The sequence below is a fragment of the Artemia sp. Qi Xiang Cuo genome, chromosome 5 (genome assembly GCF_049724085.1).
Source record: "Artemia sp. Qi Xiang Cuo chromosome 5, ASM4972408v1, whole genome shotgun sequence".
NCBI lineage: Eukaryota > Metazoa > Arthropoda > Branchiopoda > Anostraca > Artemiidae > Artemia > Artemia sp. Qi Xiang Cuo.
In genome coordinates, this window is record NC_142798.1 from 15970387 (window position 1) to 15993915 (window position 23529).

At 36.3% G+C, this 23529-nt stretch overlaps 1 protein-coding gene across 2 annotated transcripts in view; it reads right to left on the reverse strand.

The window, feature by feature from the left end:
* LOC148951857 (Fanconi anemia group M protein-like) overlaps positions 1-23529 on the reverse strand; it is a 69882-nt gene that overhangs the window by 38693 nt on the left and 7660 nt on the right. For both annotated transcript variants that reach the window (XM_089089369.1, XM_089089368.1), the window contains exons 3-4: positions 11782-11914; positions 6991-7081 (exon numbers count right to left, since the gene is read on the reverse strand). In XM_089089369.1, the coding sequence (XP_088945495.1) occupies positions 6991-7081; positions 11782-11914 (224 nt within the window). The remainder of the gene's footprint in view (positions 1-6990; positions 7082-11781; positions 11915-23529) is intronic.

The window sequence follows — 23529 nt, forward strand, 5'->3', positions numbered from 1 at the left end:
CTAAGAAGGTTGACACACCTAACATGATTCACCCAAACACTTTGATCATCTTATATGACTTTCATTTTATCCTTTATCCTTATGACTTTCATTTATCCTTTTTTAATACTATAGAAGCAATGATAGTAGTCGGATCGATATAGGGAAACCAACATACATAATACGGACAACTCAACAAAACATAATCTTAGCCTACCCAAGCCAAAAAAGGACAAATTAACGCAATGCAGGCAACTCCATTCCAGTCAAATCCTTCACATTTCAAGAGTCTCAAAAATTTTACACCTAAAAATTCTTAGACTGTTAACTTTCACCATTCAACAAGTATACCATTACAGTTACAGTAACAAGTAATTTAGATTTTAATTGAAATTGTAATTTCAATATTTCAACAAGTTATAGCATTAACATTTCAAGAAATTCAACTTTTCTACATTTTCATGATTTTTAGACTTAATTTTTACAATTCTACATTTCAATGCCTTCACATTTCAAGGATCCTAACAGTTTTCGAAATTCCATAATACTTATACCTCAGATTTCCACAAGTTGACAATTCAAAGACTAAACCTATTCAAGAACATCGCCGAAATCTGAGATTCAAGAGCCTTTCACTCGAATTTTCATAATTCCACGTCTCAATGCTATCACATTTCTAGAATCCCAACAATTTTCCAAAATTCCACAGTACATACACTTCAAATTTCCTGCCTTCTTTACATAAAAAAAAAGTAAAGCTGGACTTCAACCAGCATAGGTTCCTAGGCCGAATGAATGAAACTAAGGAGCAAAACACATGCATGCTCAGTCAAATGACCGGCACGAAATCCATACTGGAATTCATGGAGGAGCTGTTTCGCATCAAGAAAGCTTGGAAGTCTTGATATTATGACCTATTCAAAAATCTTGTTGAACAGTGACAGGAGAGAGACTGGTTTTAATTTGAAGGATCATTTCTTGAACCACCTTTAAAAAGAACTACTGCCCTTGTATTTATATGTGAATCAAAAGAAGTTGGAACAACTCCAGTTAACGTTGAAAGAATAGCAGGTAAAATTAACTTGATAGCATTAGCACGAATATCGTTGAACCTGGCGATGAAGTACCCTATAGGGAAGAGAGATCTTGCAGATTTCGGACCCAATTACAGGACTCAGTGCCATTGATTTTAGACTAGCCAGAGGTAAATAAGACTTGTATTCTGGATCAGAAGGTGATGGAAAAATAGGCGCTACAATGGTTTTCCCAACAGCAGAGAAATAAGACCGTAGCTGACGTTCAGAAACTTCTTTACCAGATAGCGACTGGCCGTTGATCAGATAAAACTGAATAGGGAGAGCCAGATTTCAGAACTGAATTAAGTCTCCAGCTCTTTTTAACATCATTCTCGTATTTAGAGAACTTTCTAAAATAAAAATCTGACGTCACACGACAAATAAAATATAGGTTCCTGTAACTCTTGTATTCATCCAGATGACAGAATTGAGAAGAAGCGTTCCACTTTTTCCAAAGATAATTGCTTCTTTGCCATCTCTAGAGCAAACCGGGTGTCATCCAAGGGTTTAAAGGCTCTATTTGTTTCCGACACCTCAAAGTTGTCGGGTAGCAAGCTTGGAGTAATGCAGTTTTCACTGAATCATAAAACAAATCAAAATAGGCATTAAATCTGATACAGAGTCAGAATCACCACACGCTTCTTCAAACAAACATAGTTTTAAAAATTGTAAATTCTTTACGGTAAAACAATAAGAAATACTCATTTGCAATGCAGTTGTATTAGACAAACACTAAGCAAGGATTAAGTTCGAAAAAATAGAAAAGGTGTCTGAAATGCCGCTTATCAAGACAAAGCTATGAAGAATGGGTAAAGACAAAGAGTATTATCGATTAGAGAAGCTGCTGTCTAAGTTACTACAGTAAGCATAAACATCTTTGGCAGCATACAATAAGATAGCAATACAGCGAGAAAGTCTATTGACATAGAAGAATCATCCAAAGCATTCAAGTTAAAATCACCAATGAAACCCTTACCAAATGGTTGGTTTTGGACCAACTCTATTCGTTTTGTTAACATTACTTTGGAAAACTGGAATGCGACCACATGGAGCGCGATAAACCTCTACAATAAAAAACTTTTTTCCTTGGACTGAAGTTTCGATAAACGATGACTTAAAAACTCCTTCTAAGAAGGATCTTCTAGAACTCCATTCCAAGAAGGATCTCTAGGAATAAAATACGTGAAATTATCCAAAACATATAGAGCAAAAGCTCCCAATCCTGTCTGGAAAGACAGGAAAGGGAGTAATCTCATTTCCTGTCTGGAAATAAAAAAACTCCTTCTACATTCCAAGAAGGATCTCTAGGAATAAAATATGTGAAATTATCCGAAACATATAGAGCAAAAGCTCCCTTTCCTGTCTGGAAAGACAGGAAAGGGAGTAATCTCATTTCCTGTCTGGAAATAAAAAAAACTCCATCTACATTCCAAGAAGGATCTCTAGGAATAAAATATGTGAAATTATCCGAATCATATAGAGCAAAAGCTCCCTTTCCTGTCTGACCCCGATTGAGAAGTTCAGAAAAATAACAAGGTCTATCCAGAAGTGAATAGTTCGAACCATCCAAAAAAGTGTCATTCAGGCCAACAATATGTGGGGTAGTGGCAGTAAATCCTCTGTTAAAATCTAAGTTGGTCAAAAGATGAGATTAGCCCTTGAGTATTTAGCTGAAGCACCCAGGCCCCCATCTCCTCCAGTAAAATGAAAATCTATTATATTGAGTGAGGAAAGCAAGTTAAATTTATCACTTTATCTTTACTCCAAATCAGATTATTTAATAACCCATCCACATCTCTTACGAACACAAAATTCTTTTACGAACACAAATTCGGTTCAATACGAACACAAATTTGGTTCGGCTGGTTTCTCTTACGAACGCGAATTCGGTTCAATAGCACAGTTGGATCATCATGGTCAACATGACTAAACATGGAACATTACTTCGCTAAGCTGCTCCAGAGCTCCACCTCACATAAACAGAGAGAATTACTGAAATAAAGCCAGCCATCAAAAGTTTATATTTTTTAAAGAAAAATATAAATAATAAAATAATAACAATAATAATTGTTAAATTTAGTTCAGTTCACCTTTATTTACAGCCAAAAAGGACATTCAACTAAGCAGCCAGTACCCCCCCCCCCCCGAAAGAAAGAAAATAAAACTAAACACAAAGAAAATATAAACGAAAAAAACATATGACAAGTCCCTCATCAACTGATGATAAAAATAATACGAAATAAGAATAAAAAAACTAGTTATGTCAACTAATATTATTTATTAATTACAAATTATAAACTTATTATAATAATATTATAAACGAAACAAAAATTACTAATAACAATTATATTATAGTAATAATGTGAACACAAAAGAAAGAGAAAAAGAAAGGATGATAAAACAACAATTCAGTAGAGGAAACAATAAATAAGTTACAGCGAAAAACATTCTATAATTCTGAGGTTCCCTGGTAGACGACCAGAAGTAATTTTATCAAGTTTAAGGATGACCATGTCTTCTGCAGACAGTTCTAGCAATAACACGTTGACCGAATTTAAAAAGGTGTTAAAACTAAAACTAGTGAATTTAAAAACTACCGAGTGCCTGAATTTAACGAGTAAATCGAGGGTTCCTTCCGCCAGGACCCTGAACAGGTAGGCGATTCTATAGTTCAAGACAAATTAGGCTGCTTACGTTAGCTGCTAAAGTTAGAACGTTTGAACATCTACTATAGTAACCAGCACACTTATGACAAATAGCTGGAAATATACAGTCACAGGCGAAGTGGCCAAATCCTTGGCAATTATAACAGTGTTTCGGTTTTACCATCGGCATGGTAACACGGAAAAGACAATCCACAATTTTAACACCGATTTTGATAGCCTTGTCCAAATTATTTTTGGACCTGAACTTTAGTTGAACAACTCTAGAATTACCAAATTTGATTACACTAACCACACTTTCGACAAGGCTAGGAACCTGTGAAATGTCATATTGGGTATCTATTTTAATAATACCAGCGAACTCGGAGCTCAAAACTTTGGAGCGGATCTTTGATGCTATAGCAGATCTTTCATCCACTATGTGAACAACATACCTGCGTGCCAAAATGTTTTTTGCTTTGAAAGATATTAAGCCGAACTGGCCAGCCATGAAAAAAAACCAACAAACATAAAAATCTCTAAAAAAAAACAAACAAACGAGACTGTGGCCTGTGTATATAAAATAAAAAAAACAGAAACAAAACAACGCGTATTTTTCGCCTTTATACAAACACGGATTATTAAGCACTAAAGACACAAAAAAAAACCAAAAAAAAAACAAGATAAAACTAAAAAACAATAAAACCACCAACAAAAAAAAAAAAAAAAAAATGTAAAAGCGGCGCAAACAAATCCACGTAGGGAAAAGATGCTAATATTGAGTTACTTCAGTGAGGACACTATAGTAACTGAGGAAAAATAAAAAAAACTGTAAATTAATTTAAATATTCAGTTGCGAAATAATACCTTTGTTAGCTATTACTGAAGCAAATCGTTTTGGTCTAGCAGGTAAAATAGTCCCCTGGTGATTATTTAAAATCTTTACTCCCTTATTGACATTTGATTCACTCTTTAGAAGGTTATCATAAATTGGGTCAATATTTAAATTACCCGTGTCCCTATTTATGGAAAGGTTAGCAAACATATGTTTTTTTTTAAAGGTTAGCAAACATATGCCGATTGTACATTTTTGTTTTTTTTTTGGTGGTGGTTTTATTGGTTTTTAGTTTTATCTTGTTTTTTTTTTGTTTTTTTTTGTGTCTTTCGTGCTGAAGACGCCTTGTTGGTATACAGGCGAAATATCCGCGTTGTTTTGTTTCTGTTGTTTTTCTTTTCTCTCCACTGGCCAAAGTCTCGTTTCTGTGTTTTTTTTTGTTTTTTTTTTATTTTTTTTTTTTTTGTAGTTTTTAGAGATTTTTCTCTTTGTTGGTTTTTTGTTTTTTGCTTTAAAAGCGCAACCCAATTCCTGGACGAAATCTTGCTGGTTAGCATGATTTTGCACGTTCGTATTAACAGGGATATTCGTCAACAATATTGGAACAGCAAGGGATTGACAGAATAGTGCAAATAGCCAAACAATCGGGCCCGGAGTACTACTTGTAGTTTCTTGTTTTCCACAAGAAAGTTTAACATTTGAACGTATTCATTGAAGTGTAAGGCAACGATTGCACTTGGTTCACTGGGAATACTCGGGACATTCGAAAGAAAAAAATTACAAATAATAGCAAATACTTACGACACTCCAGAAAACCACTCAATAGCACAGAAAAACTACACCAAAAAACTCGCAACAGGATGCGTACCTCTTTCCTTCGTAAGAACGCCAGAATTCAACGCATTTTTACAGACATCTAGCAACTGCTTAACCGTCTATTTCGTACCGAGTTCCTCTTATTAAATATAGTCTTCCTAGATCAATACCATCGATACAAAATCAGTTTGACAAGACATTGACATTGACAAGAGACATCAATCTCTTTCGCAAAATATTTCGCTGCTATTTGATCACTGTATTTTTAGTCTTGGTTAATTGCTGTTTTAAGAAGTTCAATACAAGACCTTGGTTAATTGTCGTTGTAAAAGTGTTAATACAGGGGGAAAATAAATCGAGCTTGTCATTACGCAATACCTTGCAACCATCGTAGGGCATAATAAAAAAGGATAGTCTATAATCCAAGCAAAATTGTCAGGTAAAGCAATGCTAAAATACTTTCCCCGAATTTTTCTTAACTGAATATAGTTTTTCTCGATCAGTACCATCAATCCAAAATCAAATGTATATAAAATTAGCTCACTAGTTTCAATTGTAAATTCAAAAGTATTTTGCTTTTAATGTATTCCAAACAGGTAAATAGTTAATCCGGATTAACTTTATACAGTTGCTAACTGGCCAAATACTAAGCAGAAATTAAAAATCATAAGACACCATGTGCATCCAAATTGTCACAAGGACATATCAGCAACATCTCTGGATATTCTATGGGTATTAGGTTGAAACTTTTAGAGAATGTTGAGGAGTGTGACAAACAAAATCAAAAGACACTATGTGTATCAAGGTTATAAAAGAAACGCACTTTCAATATCTCAGGAACAGCTAAGGGAATTAAGTTAAAATAATCAGGGAATGTCGAGAGGGACATTAAACTTAATCAAAACTCACTAGGCCTATGTGTATCATGTTAGTCAAAATACCATATATGCAATAGCTTAGAAGGATATATTAAACTAAGTTATAAGACACTACGTACATCAAGCTTGTCGAAAGGGCATATCTGAAATATCTCAGAAGCCTCTAGGGATATTAGGTTGAAATTTTCAGTTAGTGTTGAGACTAGCACTGAGCAAAATCAAAAGACACTATGCGAATCTAATTTTCATTCTTTATTATTATTATTTTATTTTATTGATTGTCTTTCTTTATTTAGTGTTACGACAAATAGGAACACACACCTCTAACCAAAACATTTTTTCAGTAAAGCGCAAATGACGTTATGGTCTTTAGAAAACTTAGAGGGTGTGTTATCCCTACTCCTGTTTGTGGTAATTTCTGTTCCTTTTAAGCTTGACTCGATTATTTATTGTAGTTTCTGATCGTTTTGGGTTTCATTTGTTTATAAATAGCTATTTACGTTCGTTTGAAGTTTGAAATTGTGTCTTTTCGGAGAAAACTCTGAAAAAATAAATCTGGAAGATAGTTCTAACGACTACACATTTTATGATGATGTCAGTGCTGGAGAAAATGCAATGGCTAAGGAAATATGTCGCTTCAAAGAATCGTAGCCGGATCAACCCTGATCTACCCAACATGTAGTATGAAGTTATCTCATAACAAATAAAAATTCAGCTTCACATTGCAAATGTAAAATTATCACAAAACTTAAAGAGACACTCACCTGAGCTGTCATAAGTAATTATCCGCCTTCGCCTTTTCTGAGCTGGAGTTTCTTCTTTTTCTTCATTGTCGCTCCCAACACAAAATGAATCCTGAACAAAAAATTTAACATTTTGTAATTATGATATGTATTCCTACGTAATTCTTAAATAAAACTTATCAAATAAACATAGTTAATAACAGTAACACGTATAGCTTTAAGGAGAGGATACCAAATGAAGAAAGCAAACTGAGGACATCAAATAAGAAAGAAGAATACATAAGTAAAAACAGAAGAGAGATACAAAATAAAACAAATAAAAAGTCAATTCCACTTCCCCATCTAGTTCAAATATCTTCTTTTTCATTGGATTTTGGACTACATGCATGCTAGGTATAGAGTTACAGCGTTCAGATTCGCAATTGAATAAGGAGGACGAGAATCGATGGAAAACGAGCTTGTTTCATTAAGCCAAAAGAGTATTGCTCCACACCCAACGATGGTTCGACTTCCTAGCTCAAAAATTTCTCAGCTAACAAGCTCAAGGCCATGTTCCCCAGAATATTATTAACGTTTTTCTTAGCTTCTTTTCATATAATTCTGGTAATATTTGTTTGTCTGCAATATTAGCCAATACAAACTTAGGAGTGGCACCACTTGAGGAGTGGCTCCTCTCGAAGAAATTATAGCCTATTAAACGACACAGCATTCGCACGGGATTCTGATTAATGGACAATTCTGCTGGGCTTGGTATGTTTTGACGGGCGTCTTAGGGCTGAAAAACCTCTTCTTAGCTGATTTATCTACTATGGGCTGCCTCCCCTTAGTAGCCTAATACTTACCTTGGTAGTATCATTAGTAAAGATGGTGGGATCAGTGAAGATGTTAAAAGTAGAATAGCCAAGGCTCAGGATGTTTTTTCACAGTTAAAAAAAGTTTGGAAGGATAGGAAGATAAGTCTGCAAATCAAGATTAGAATATTAGAAGCTACAGTGATGACAATGGTCAAATATGGCTCTGGAGCATGGAGGCTCCGAAAAGCGGATGAAGATTTGCTAGATGTTTTCCAGAGAAATTGCTTAAGGATTATTCTGAGTACCCGGCTGACTGACCGTATTTCAAACAATAGGCTGTACGAAAAATGTGGTTCAATACCGCTCTCTAGGGCTATAACGAAAGAAAGGTTGAGGTGGCTAGGGCCCGTTGTGCAGATGAAGGATGACAGATTGCCGAAGATTGTTCTTTTCGGCCAACTGTCTAGGGCTAAACAGAAAGCAGGTCACCCTCGTCTGGGGTGGGAGGACGTCAAAAAGAAAGATTTAAAGGAAATGGGAACTTCGTGGGCGGGTGTATAAAGGGATGCTTTGAATAGATTGGGATGGAGGAGGAGCGTCCGTGGCTGTGTTGGCCTCAGGCGGCTTGGTGCTACAGTGAGTTGTTAGTAGTAGTAGTAGTAAAGTTATTCATTTGACATATAATCGCTGTTTCCTTCTGTATGTGGGTTCACGTGTCTGTGTCAGTCAGTGCATGTGTCAGTCTGCATGTTTGTATGTGTGTGTGTGTATGTCAGTTTGCATGTATGTGTGTCTGTCTGCGTGTGACAGACCAAAAAGCAAGGAGAGGGTCCTATTATCCTCCAATCTCTTCTGATTCATAAAGCGGAACTCGTGCACACAATTATCTTTCAAAAGACTTCTTTCTAACATTATATGATCATAAGATCAATTCAAACAGCCTTTGTGGTCGTTTAAGGGGATACAGAGAAAGGAATTATAGGGATTATATACCCCTTTGTGATATAGGACTACATCTGTTCTTATTGTTCAATGTACCCTTGGGCATGGAATTTGGATAATTGCATAGCTTCTTCATTTGCAGAAAAAAGGAAAGGTTCAATGGGTTATAATGTTCTGATGGATCTCAATCTGAACATTCTGAAGTACATAACATTCTCGCTTTTCTAATCCAACTCAATGTTATATTTGAAACTATTCATTCGGATAAAATATGATCGTTTATTCGAAAATTCTTTCGGAAAAGTTTTTCAGGCAATCAGATCCCCACCCCAAGCCCTTTTTGCTGTTCGATAACCCCAATAACCCCCCTTTTTTAAACAATAAAAAGAGTAAAGATCCTTCAGAGCCACTGATGATACACAGGGCGTAGAAAATTATCGAAGTTACAGTTGTCAGTTTTTTTTTTTTTTTTTTTTTTACCAAGCACGGTAGCATGTCTCTCACTGAGTCTTGTGGCAACTGATATTCAGCTCCAGACCCTTTAATGCCAAGAAGAGATAACTCAAGAGCACTTCCACGGGTTAAACCCCCATGAAGCTGGATCAAAATTTAAAGATGGCCATTTAGTCCAAAAATGTCAAAAGTTTTGATTTAAAACGGTAAGAAATTATCACAAATAAGCCCTAAACCTTCTAATCGCCATAGCATCATTTGTGCTTCATTGGAAACAAAATACGCTTCAAAAGTTTGTCTTTTATCAGCCTAACATTGAAGAATAAAAAATTGCGGAGAAGCCCCGAATTGAACACCATTATCAAAGACAGCACTCTTGCAGTTCCTTGCAACCATAGGCCTTCAATGCCTAAACATTTTTTTCTTTCTTTTAAGGCTGGTTTTAGGGCAAAAAGAACTCAAATGAGTTTCGCAACTCTAGTGAATTATTTACCTTCAGCTCTTGACTCAGGTGGGATACCTGCTGCTCTATTATCCAATGTATGAAATGCATTCGACTCATCAACACAAGCGGTTCTTCTTCGGAAGCTGTGAACTATTGGTATAAGAAGTAGCGCTTATTCATGGTTTCTTCCATATTTATCTGGTCAAGTCAACTCGGTTGATCTGCTCATTCGTAACCCTTCCAAAATAGAACTTGGGATTCTACAAGGATCTATCATTATGTTAATGACCTTGTCAATCCAGTTAAAAAATTAAAAACCTACGAATCGATGTGGTCTTTGTCAACCAGGATCTACCACTAACTGTGACTAGAGCTCGTCTTTTTCCGGATGCGCGTATTGCTTTTATTGAAGATACTATCCTTGATACAGCCGAGAGAACTAAGTCTGATCTTTGTTCCAAATATGAAAGCTCTTTTTGAAAGATCTATCCAATGGATCTATCCAATGTCCAATTTTTGAAAGCAAATTACTTTGCTTTCAGTGTTAAAAGGTCGAGCTTCCTTATTTTCACAGTTTCAAAGATTTGCCCTGATCTAAATGAAAAATGCGTATCAGGAGGCTATTTACGTAGAATTATGGATCGATATGCTCGATTCCTAGGCATCTTGCTTGAGTAAATCTTTCATTTAAGTGTCATATTGACCTGATCAACATATGTTCTGACTTCAACCCTCTATTAGCCTGTAATTTGTTCTGGAACACACTCCCAGATTTTCCATGATACCGTATTCCAGGCTATCCTCTGGTAGTCTGTAATATGTTCTGGAAGACACCCCCAGATATTCCAGCTGCTACTCGTTTTGTATCTCCAAAAGGAATGTCAAAGAATTTCAAGTTAGTAATTGCGTTTGTTTATGCTCTTCTCTGGAGTTGATGTCTACGGATTAGGCCCTCCCAGAATGTCCACGCAAATTCCATTCGTATTGTGTCTCCCAAAAGAGTGTCAAAGGATTTTGAGCTAATAATTTGTTTTTCATGATTACCCTGAAGTTGATGTCGATGGATTTAGTTTGGATGTTTTCTTCTTAGTACGAGTTCTTCCGAGTCTTATCGATTGTTTGGTTTCTCAATAGAAGGATATACTGGAAGCAGCAAATTTGCAGAAAGATTGGTAGCTCTTACTTAATGCACTGTGTGTCTTTAGAGAAACTGGCTGACCTAAGATCTAAGGACAAGTTTGTATCTTAGTGGGTATATAGACAGGGTTATGGTTATGGATCTAATTGAAAACAAAAGCATTTTGAAGATTGATTGAATCTATGCGTGTCACTTGGATTTATACGTGAAATTAGGCTAATAAATTTTGCTTTCTAAGACTACAGAAAATTTGCTCTTTGAATATAAAAAGACAAAGTGTGTCCTACACAAAAAACAGCCAATCTATTGGGAGATAAGGGAATATATCCCCCTTCCCCATGTGAAATTGAATCCTTAAAAAATCAGTATATGATTTTGTGATTGTGATTGTGGGAAGAAGAAGATTGTGCCAACCTTATTGAGAATTCAACATAAATTTAAGCAAGAGTAAGGAACTCAAGACTTGGAATGAACTTTCTAGGTCAATGGACCGGTAACATTCAGTGACCCGGAAGTCATTATATTTTTTTCTGTATAAGTATAGTTTGTGTTAATTATAATGTTTTAGTATTTCTGTTGATGATGAAGACTGACTATGTCTTTAAAATATCCAGAACTTTTTTTTCACTGTCTAATAAAAGGACTTATGCCAATTGAAACTCTTATTTGTTTCGTCATAGAAAGGCAAAAAAATTCAACGTCATATATATGGGGATGCAAAAAAAATTCATAACTATAAATTCAGCTATTGAAACTGTTGCTTGTTTCGTCTTAGGACTTATTAAGGACTTTAAGGACTTATTAAGGAAGTCTTAGGACTATTGAAACTCATCCCAATTGAAACTTTTGCTTGTTTCGTCTTAGGACTTATTAAGGACTTTAGGGACGTCTTAGGACTATTGAAACTCATCCCTATTGAAACTCTTGCTTGTTTCGTCTTAGGACATAGAGGATGGCTTGGCGGGGGTGTACCAAATGTAAAAGAAAAACGGAATTTCCAGATATACAAAATACTGGGGGATTAAAAGTAAAGGATTTACCTGTATATAAGAGTCCTCCTGGGTAAACATTTGTGAGCAAAAATCACTGGCTTTTCCACGAAGTTTAGCAAATCTGATGTTTGCAACTCCTACTCTGGGACTCTTGGTGTGCTGTAAGTACACATTTTGAATGCTGGAATGAAAATAAGATAAACATACTTTAACGCAGCTTTTTTATGGATGAAAAGTTACGCCTAGACATGTTACGGAGAGGGGATGAAAACAAAAATCAGCAAGTTCTATCAAAAATGTGAGAAATTATGGCAGAAACAAAGAATATTGAGATTCTGGCCCACAAGAAATTTCCAAGGCCTCTTCCTCTGTGCACGCGTCTGATTGTGCCCACTGAACTTTTTTTTCTGCTTTAAATTAATCTCTTAAAAACTGATATCAAATTGAAATGTATACCTATACAAAAAGAAAAGGCTGAGAAAAATCACCAAAGTCTAGCACAAACACAGGCTTTTAGTATAAGCCGATAATAAGACTCGGTAAAAAGAGAAGAATCTTTTTTTTACTTACGTATCTTTATTTAAATTTATTTTATATATTTTGTTATATTCTTCTTTGCGGTGGTTCAACCACTAAACACGTCCGACCACACTAAAATTACGCCTACTGACAAAAAATGTCTAAATTTACAATTATTCTCGATTTGTCACTGATTGTAACGTCGTTTCTGGGCTACAGAAATGGAAATCAGAATTTGGTAATAAAATAATAATTTTAGAAATTCAACTTATAAAGACTTGTAAGAGACTCATATCTATCTTGAAGTAAATTAAAGAAAAGATCCTGCAAAGATTACACCACAATGCTATTATAGATTCTTCCCAAAAGGATCGGAGAAAAAAGATTAAGATTTAATCAAGGAATCATGCGGGGGAATAAAGATAAAAACCATATTAGATTTAATTAAAACAAATTATTTCAAGTACCGAAAATTTTTTTTTATCGGACTCCAAGTCCACTTTTAGCAAATATTTTGTAGATTGGGTAGAAACTTTGGGTTTAGATTCATATTTTTTAAAGCCAAAAATTTTGGGAAAGGTACGTAGATGATACATTCATTATTTGGAATTATCAAGAACCCAAAATAGAAGGGTTTGTGGAACATTTTTTTTTTGGGGGGGGGGGAGGATTTAGTCTTTACAGTTGAAAGGGGAATAGAAAATAAGTTATCGTTTTTAGCTATGTGGATTCACAGAGATAATAGTAAATTAGCTTTTTATGTATCTTAAAACAACTAATAATAACAGTTTTTATCTTTTAAGTAAGACCATCCTATTCTAATTAAAAGGGGGAGAATTATCCCGAGAAAATTATCCTGAAAAAAGGTAGATCGAGCAACAGAAAAAAGAAAGAAAAATTAACTGAACACTTTGTTATAGAGGAAAATTAAATCGATAGAAAAACATTATATATCTTTACCTATTGTTCCTGTTTTATCACAAAAGTTAACAAAAGAATTGAAACAACAAAATATCAAAGTTGATTTGAAATCATCAAAAACTATAAGATATTTATTAAATACAGGCAAAGACATAATTCCAAAAAACATACAAAGCGGGATACATAGAACGCATTGTTTGCGTGGAAAATTTTATACTGGGAGAACCCAAGGCAGTTTAGAAAATAGTGTCCAACAACACAAAATAGCAATAGATAAATCCTTATATTATAACAAAAAGTCAAAAGCTTTTAATTCAGTAAATGCGGAACATCTATTTGATCTTCCGAATCATAATGTACTGATTGACGAAACAAAAAAAATGTGTAATTTTGTTGGGCTGTTAGAAAGTTCCAGTGAAATTATATAAATTAAAAAAAAAACGTATAAGGGGATTAGTATAAATAAAGACGAAGGGGAATTGCAATTAAATGCAATTTATAATAATTTAATTTTAAAAAATGCCTAAAACCGTATATACTTATGATAGTAAAAAAAAATACTGAGAAATTTTGCACGCTTAGCCTTAAAGATGTTTGAACTTTAATAATAAATATTCTTCATCAGATGAGTTTCTTGTGTGTTGAGTAGCAAGGTATGAATGTTGTTTTAATTAGCTGAGAGTGATAACCTCGCTTGCCCTTTCAAGCTTATTGCCTTTCTTGGCAGGCGAAAGGTGAATAGTGTTTTTTTTTTTTTTTTTTAATAAATGTATATCTCATCTATCTCATCATCTAATAATGAAGTAAAGTTACGGTAGACTTTGAAAAAAGTCAACAAAATTGTGTCAAATTAGCAGTGCAAAAGATTAATTCAACTTTCCAAACATAATAGTTCTTTAACCTGTTTTTGGTTTTGACCTAGGGCATACGTAATATTTTCTAATAAGAAGACTGTTTCCTTTTAACACAATTAGATACCAGAAGATATTTTGAAGTAAATACATAGTATACATATAACAGATATCTTGCTTTGATACCTTAGTGTTTTTGCGCTTTGGTTCTCTGCTATACAGGATTTTGTTTAATTGTGTTTTTTTTCCTTTTTTTTGGTAGCATTTTATTGTTGTTTTTTTTTTCTTCTTCTCCTCTCATATGATCTATTTAGGTAAGTTTTCTCATTGATAAAGGCTTCCGGAAGTGAAGCCGAAATATTTAGATTTTATATTATTTTGTTTCGAAAAAATTTTGTTGTAATTTTTTGCAATGTCTTATTAAGAATTTCACCCATTTTAATACATTTTCATTTCAATTATATTTCACAGTTTTAGCTGAAAAAAATCGTGAATTTCGTTTCAAGAATTTTATGTCCGAAACAAAATGAGAATAAAAACAGCTGAAACAGTATTATTTATCTTGCTCTGGGATCTATTTTTCCAATTCCACTTTTTCCAATTACCAATTTCTTTCGTTTTCCCGAATCCACAAGAAGATTAATTCTGGCAATTAATTCTGTTATTTAAGCGGAACACCCGAACTCACATTAAAGGAGGCCCTGACATTCAACATCCATTGAACTTTTAAACAAGCTAAAAAAAACAGCCCAGCTTAAGGTTTTTGTTCCGTTTGAAAGTTTGGGTACGTTATTTTCTACTCTCGTACTATTTTAATGTCTCAAGAAAAGATGAAAATTTTGCTGTCACACAACAGCTGAGACTCAGTTTTATATAACTACCAAATCGTATTTTTAAACTTTGGTGTACAGTGTCATTAGATTGAAAATAAGATGTAAGTTTGTTAAAAATTGTCGAAAAAAGGAGATTATTCTAATTTTTTTTCAACCAAAGTTTAGATACTTCTCTAGGAAAAATTCCTTGTAGTATTTATAATTCCGTCTTGGTGAATTGATAGAAATGAAACTTTTTGTTCTCACAATTGTCTGAGACCATAAATCTGAGATAGATCTGAGACTTATCTTTTTGGTGCAAGTTACAGCTGCTGGCTTGTCGCGAAAACGCTAGTTTCAGAGGGAAAACATACCTTAAACAACTGAACAAAGCATAACACTATACGCATTAAAATACGAAACATAAGCTCGACACAAGCAGATGTATATAAGATACACAACTAAGAAGTTAGGAAGACAAGCTGAATTTTCTTCAATAAGCGCATTCTTCGAAACTCCCGCAAGTCTTAAGTTAACTAACCACAGAGAAGAACCGCAAGTTTTAAAGTTTAAACAATTATGTATTTTTGGAAAATGATGAAGTAATTTATTGTTTCCAAGGAGATAAAAATAGGCCCCATGAGTACAGTTTTCCCTGAACTTCCAATATATGTTGAATTCATAAACATCTAAGAACGCCACCCTCCCCCGAAGAAAGGCACTCCTGTCTATAATCTGCCATATTCAGTGGGAAATTTTTGGTTTCTAAAAAAAACTCACTATTTTGGTGAAAAAAACCTGCTCAGGTTCATATGTTTATTTAATTGATTTTCATAGGTTTCTCATGGCTAAGAATTTCAAGATGGTTTCCAATTAGCTGAAGTGTAAAAAGAACCATATAAACAATTAAGCTTTTGTAAACAAAGTTTTTCAAGAAAATTTAAAGAACTCTAGAAACTCTTTCTTCTCTCTCTCTCTCTCTCTCTCTCTCTCTCTCTCTCTCTCTCTCTCTCTCTCTCTCTCTCTCTCTCTCTCTCTCTCTCTCTCTCTCTCTCTCTCTCTCTCTCTCTCTCTCTCTCTCTCTCTCTCTCTCTCTCTCTCTCTCTCTCTCTCTCTCTCTCTCTCTCTCTCTCTCTCTCTCTCTCTCTCTCTCGTAATCGAGGATCGTAACTTTTTATAATCTCCTCCCAGTCCAACATTGGTATAAAAACATATTTAATCTCCCTCTGAACTTTTGAGTCAAATCCTTCCGGATATCGGTAAGGACACCACAAGGAAGGGGAGGGGGTAGTTGGAGGGAAAATATACAACGGTAGGTCTAATGGTGATAAAATTCAAGCACTTCAAATGTGTTAATTATCAGTCATAATCTTCATTAAAATACAAATTATTAGTAGATTCGGTATAAGTAGATTCGAGGACAAAGATAGGCAAATTCACAGGACCTAGGACTAAGTGAGGACTAGGACAGGACTAAGTGAGGTTTTTATTGTCTTTCTTTTTCCCAAGATTTGCCACTACCCTCGCTTCTAGTGGTTTCTGCCTGTAGGCACCTTGAGATACAGCCTTTTTGCAGCCTGAGAACACATCCACTACCTAACATGTTCTTTGATTATGTATATACAGAGTAAGCTCAAAGCTCTTCGTTCACAAACAGTTTGCTCACTTAAAACACTTCGGTTACAAAGACATTGTTCACTCACAACCTTTGGTTCGGCACCTCATCATTCAGGTTTACACCCCAGAATTGTCATTTACTTCCTTTCAAACTTCTTGTGAGTCCTCTTCTGGAATTGTCTAGACTTAGCTAAACTCAGTTTCGGACACAAGATTGCCAATTCAGTTTCGTATCGAACAAAACAAAATTCAGTTTCGTTTTTGTTTTTTTTTTCGAGGTTCGAAACAATCTCAGTTTTGAACGAAATCAAGATTACCGGCTTTGTTATTTATAATTTGCATTAAAGTTTTCTTTCTTAATTGACAAATGTTCAACTTGGAAAAGACGAGAATGACTGAGACAACAAGAAGACCGAGAAAATTCAACTTATTTTCCTAATCTTTTGAATAGCAGCTTCGCAATGGTTTGAATCAGTGAAACTGGGTTTTGGGGGCACATATCTATTGTAAAGACATTGCACTCTTTTACCTGCTTTCATAGGTCATCTATGTTCGGCAGTACCAAATGACACCAACTAATCTGCAGTGACTTTGCCCAGAGTTGTTCGAGGTGTGGGTAAGTACATACATCAATCCTGGGTTGCCTGTCACGAGTTCCCACATACTGATAATTTGATGTGCTGTTGACTGATTTCTAGGATGAGTCGCATGCATACTGTTCTATGTTTGTTATTTTTTACCGCAGATTTACCACTTTTAAAGGGTAAAAGTTTTATTTTCAACTTTTAAAGTTTTTCAAAACACATAAATATTCAAAATAAATAAATATTTGTCTATATATTTTCGAAGATATTTTACTGATCGTATGTATAGCAAACCTTGGCCCTTAAAATTGACTTGAAACGAGACCACTCTCAGCATGCCTTCATATACATGGCTTATAATGCTTTTGGCAAATTAGTTTCCAGAAAAATGTGCAAAAAGGCGATAAAGGATCAGGCATCTCCGATTTTTAAGGGGTGGTCTGGACCCGAGTCCAACTCATACCACGGGCAAGTGCCTCCCCCCCCAGACACAACACAGACAACAATTGGCGTATGCAAGTCCTAATCCCCCTTGAAATAGAAAAAATGACCAAAATCACCCAAAAAAGTGCAAGCACACAGCAATAAAGTCAAGATAACTTTTCCCCAAAATGTTAGACCGTCGTGTCTATTGAATGCCAATATTAAGCTTTCAAAGTTGCAACTGCAGCAGGTATACGCCTAGCAATTTTTTCACCAATCTAAGGGCTTTACATTTCAATGTCAGCTGTCCCCTAATACAGAATCATAATCAACCTCTGCCTTTTAGCTGAAATGTAGCAATATTACATCTTGTTTGAGCTAGGAATCATACAAGAATATCATTCTAAATGTTTAGAGGAGTAAAATGAGCATATGGTTCTTCAGAACCACCCCTCTCCTCCCGAATTTTAACCAGCTAAAATAACATGTCCTGCCTTTTTGTAACGAAATCATTTAAGAATTGGGAATCTTAACCATGCCATGCTTTATAATAGATTAATTAAAACAATTTCCGCAAGAAAATTTTTTTAATGAAAAGTAACGGATAAATTAGGCCATAGACAAGCGAAAAAACAATTCAAGCTTAAAAACAGACAAAATTTGGTATCAAAATACAAATAAAATCCAAAACGAACAGATATAACACGGAAAAATCAGTTCAAAATTAAAACGGACAGAAATTACAAGAAATAAGAGTGATAATAGCGCCCCTTGACCTTTCCAAAGACCAGACCGTCATTAGGGATTATAGACATAGACATAGACATAGACATAGGTTTATTAAGATCGAACAGTGTAGCCATGGCTAATTTATGTCGTCTTTACAACAATTTGAAAAAAAAAAAATACAAATAACACTATAAGAACACTAACACGTGAATACAAATAACACTAAGTCTTGTTGTATGCTTCTACGAAAAAGGGGACAAACGTGTTTTTGTAGCGGTTGGTCCTGAAGACCAGGGGTTGTAGCTTTGACTGGGATCTGGTTCTTTGGTTAACAGGAGCATCGGGTGGGAGGATCAGTCTGTCATGGGGCGAAGATAGCACTGACTTACCGAGGGACATGATCAGTGATAATCGTCTGTCGCTGAGAGATTCAAGGTTCAGTTCTTGCAAGAGTTTGTTGTAGTGGTCACTTCTGTTACCAACGATTATGTTAACAGCTCGTTTCTGCAAAGATTTAAGGTCATCGCAAAGGTAGTGGGTGCTCTGGACAAAAGGTCCCCAGACAGCGACGGCGTATTCGAGTAGAGGTCTCACATACGTAATATAGGCATTTTTTAGGCTTTGAGTGTCGCAGCCAAACCTGCGCATCAGGACTAAGGTCTGAAGTGATGCATTGCCAGCCTTAATAACCTTCTCCACGTGTTCGGTGAATGTGCAGTCCATCGATAATGTGACTCCGAGGATTTTTGCAGATGGAACAACAGGGAAAGGGACTTGCGGGAATTCCAGATCACGTTTTAAGGGGCAAAACCTGAGGATCTTTGATTTATCTGCAGTCAGTGTCAGCTTGTAACCTTCACAGTCCTCAGAGAAGGATGCCAGAAGGGTCTCGCTGAACTGACGTTCGATTACACCTTCTCTCACGAGGTATTTGAGGACAAATGATAAATCGTCGACGAATTTGAGTCGCTCTTCGAAATTCTGAAGAAGGAAGTTGATGAGGGAGATAAATATGAAACCAGCAAGTCTTGTACCCTGAGGGGCTCCACAGGCAAGTTTAGACCAGTATGAGATCAAGTCACCTTCAAACAATGGAAATACACACTGCATTCTGTCCTGAAGGAAGCTCATCACTAATGCAAGAGACCGCTTCTGTGCGCCCATTGCTCGCATATTTTTTGCTGCCGTAAGATGACAAACCAGGTCAAATGCCTTCCTGAAATCGGCGAGAGATAGGTCGATGAAGGTACTGCCCTTGTCAAGCCACTTAAAGATAATGTCAACTAGGCGCACGAGGTATATCGAGGTATTGCAACCTTTGAGGCCGCCATACTGGTAACGGTCTATGTTTTCCCGCGTTTTCTTGAGCAATTCACGCAGGATGAATGACTCGGTGACTTTTGCAAAGGTAGATTTGATTGATATCGGTCGTAACTCGTTGCAAGATTTGGGTGTTTTAGTCTTCGGTATAACACGCACAAATGCGCGTTTCCAGCACGACGGGAAAGTTGACTGGGTGAAACATTCTCTGATGATGTGTCCAAGTGGCTTGGCCAGGAAAAGAGAGAACTCTCGTATTAACCTTATAGGCAGCTCTTCAGGAAAAGAGCTACTGGATGGACTCAACTTGTTCAGCTCTTTGAAAACTTGATACTCAACTATTTCGATTTCACCCTCGTCATGGCATATTGACAGTAGATTCTCTATTTCAGTGTTAGTTGGGGCAGGAAAGGATGTACAAATGTCAGTAGAGTAATTGTTGACGTCATTTGCACTCACGAGGGACCCATCATCGTTCAGAATACGGATACTGAATGATACTGTTTTTCCAGTAATCTGCCTTACTAGACGGTGCCATTTACGGGGATCCTTTTTTATTTCAGGGTCCGGAAGGGATTTTCTGAAGGACTTTCTTGCCTTGCGACAAAGGCTAAGGATTTTGTTTCTTAATAATCGTAACGACGTTGCGTCACCACTTGACTGCCTTACAGTGGTTTTTTCGCGAATCAGCTGTTTTATTTTTGGAGTGATCCAGGGCTTGTCAGATTTGCTCACGACAAATTGCTTTTCTGGGAAAACTTCTAAGTATTTCTCATAGAGGAGGGACTGAAATATTTCTGCTTTCCTGTTGACATCGCTTTCGTTGTATACTTCGCTGAAGCAGTGAATACCGACCCACATTCCGAACGTATTAACAGCAGACTTCGTGATAGGTCTCCGGAGTAATTTTATTTTCTTAAGCTTCCTGATTTCACTTTTTGCCTTCATCAGCAGAGTGTGATGGTCCGATTTGGCCAATGGCCCGTTCGAAGACACGTCTTTGTAATATGGAGCAAGGTTTGTAAGAATAAGGTCAAGGGTGCTCCTGGGCACATGGGTGGGTATCTTGACCACTTGTGACATACCCAGCATATTAGCAAGCCATTGTTTCTTTGTTTGGTTGAAGTCACCAGCTATTATGAAGCCCGGGCGGCTATACCGCTGACGTAATGTGTCTAACGTAGACTGAAGGTAGGATACCAACAGCCGTCTGTTCTTGGCGCTTTCAGGATAGTAGATACTTGCGATAATGATGCAAGAGACATCTCGTGGTAAATGTTTTGGCTTGCATAATGCCCAGATCGCTTCATGGTCAGGGTCATTGAAGTTATCTAAATATTTGCAGGGGATATCATCGCGTACATACAGGGCAACACCTCCGCCAATGGCCCGTTCGAAGACACGTCTTTGTAATATGGAGCAAGGTTTGTAAGAATAAAGTCAAGGGTGCTCCTGGTCACATGGGTGGGTATCTTGACCACTTGTGACATACCCAGCGTATTAGCAAGCCATTGTTTCTTTGTTTGGTTGAAGTCACCAGCTAATATGAAGCCCGGGCGGCTATACCGCTGACGTAATGTGTCTAACGTAGACTGAAGGTAAGATACCAACAGCCGTCTGTTCTTGGCGCTTTCAGGATAGTAGATACTTGCGATAATGATGCAAGAGACATCTCGTGGTAAATGTTTTGGCTTGCATAATGCCCAGATCGCTTCATGGTCAGGGTCATTGAAGTTATCTAAATATTTGCAGGGGATATCATCGCGTACATACAGGGCAACACCTCCGCCAATCTTGTCTGTTCTAGTGTTCAAGAAAACCTTGTAACCAGCCATCCTTCCACTTGTTTCGTCGAGCTGCCATTTGTCGGTAATTGCGGCGACATGGATGTTATTCTGACGTAGAATGACATCTAACTCATCTACTTTATTCGTTAGTGAGCGGACGTTGCTCAGAAGGAAGTTTGGAAGTTGGTGTTTACAAGAGAGAACCTGCGGCGATAATACTGGAGGACAATCTGACCCGAAATCATTGGTAGGAGCATTGTTGTCAGGAATCAGCCAGGGCGGTAGGCTCACGCGCGGGATTGAGACTAAACAACTCTCACGCTTAGGCTTTTGGCTGGCCAATCGTTCGTAGGTGACTAACACGTCAATCTTAAATTTCTTTCTGCCACCTCTGCGTCCTCTTCTTGTTCGCTTGCGAACGAAGGGAACGTCATCTATATTTTTATAAATTATCAGTGTGACGAGTGTGGCTATGACAGATGGCGCCAAAACAGCAAAAGAAATGAAAGTGCCTTTTTTGCATTGATCAATCCAGTTTTCAGCAGCAGCCTCAATCACAAAGAATAGCACTATTAATACAGTTTTGATTAATACCACTTTCATCGCAAAGGGAGGAGTATTTCAAGGCACTGAACAAGTTAAACTGGGATAGAATGACTTGCAGCCTCAACGGCGCGAGAGCCATCTATCAGAAGAACAATTGTTCCTTCGAGCAGTCTCTTTTTATTTATCACAATGTCAACAAAAAAAAAGAAATAAAGTCACCACATTAACCATGATTACCGAAAATAACTAATGAATTTAAGACAGTTTAACACTTGAGGACAATCATTCCTGGAAGCCTCTGCTACTAAGGAATTTTTACATTATAAAGTACGCTTATTTTGTTATAAATATATATCTTTATATCTTAAAATATATTTTATTTTCTGTAAAGCGCCAAAGACGCTTCGGTCTTTAGAAAACTCAGGGGCATTAGACCTCCTTCTATTTTTGACAATTTCTGTTCGTTTTCTGTTTGAATCCATTATTCATTGTAATTTCTGTTCGCTTTGGGTTTCATTTATTTGTTGATAGTGATTTATGTTTGTTTCAATCTAAATTGTTATTTGACATTATTTCTGCGCGTCTTTGATTTAATGTAGCTCTACTTTTATATGAAAAAATCCTTTTGTGAAAAGTTTATTCAAGTTAATTTATAATCATTCTAAACTGACACTTTTTCTACTGTTTCATATATGTCCTTTTGACATAAAATATCCTTAGTCGCTCTTAAAATGTTGCAGATAACTACTTTAATAACATAGATCCATACACTGTGTTTTAGTGCAACGTCCCCCTGAACATTTCCCGAAGATTCAACTTGAAATTCTTAAGTGTTCCTGATACATATTACAGATACACCCTTTTCAAAATTGAAATCACGCAGTATCTTTAGATTTAGTTGAACACTCCCCTCAACATTATCTGAAAGTATCAACTTAATGCCCTAAGCTGTTTCCGAGATATTGAAGATACGTCTTTTTGACCACTTGTATGTCTATAGCGTCAATTGATTTAGTTCAACACCTCTTCCCCAAAATTCACTGAAAGTTTCAACTCAATACCCTTAGCCACTCCTGAAATATTGAAGATATTAGACCCCCGACACCACGCCGGTTTTCTTTTGGGCAGAGAATAGATGTTTTTCTCTGGCGGGGCACCGGAGAAAAAATCGGCTGACACCGATTTTTCTTATTAGGAAGGCGTTCAAATCTGTTCTGAACACCCCGAGTGACGTATCGTTCAAATCCAAATAAAATGATTTTTTTAAAGCCCTTAAAACTCCGAGAGCACGTACTAAATAATGACATACGCAAGTTCGAGAAAAACCCAACAGAAGCAACACTAGAACAGTTTTGGTACCAAGAGTCTTTTTCCAGACTTTCGAATCTTTGGCTATTCAATAAACGGTAACGTTCGCTTCCCTCCGTGTCTGTTTTCATGATACCTGTCGTTTTACTCAATAAAACCCAGTAATCACATTATCATTCATTTCAACCCAGTGTGCATCACAAGAGTGAATCAGGTTTTGTTCTTCGTGTGCAGTAGAACACAGAAGAAGGTCAGAACGCATTTGGGGGAGCACTGAACTCATCAGGACTCATTGAGTTCATTTCGGGGAAGAAGAAGAAGAAAAACAACAAACAACAACATCTTGCAAGTACCTTATAGCATTTACATTAGACCCAGC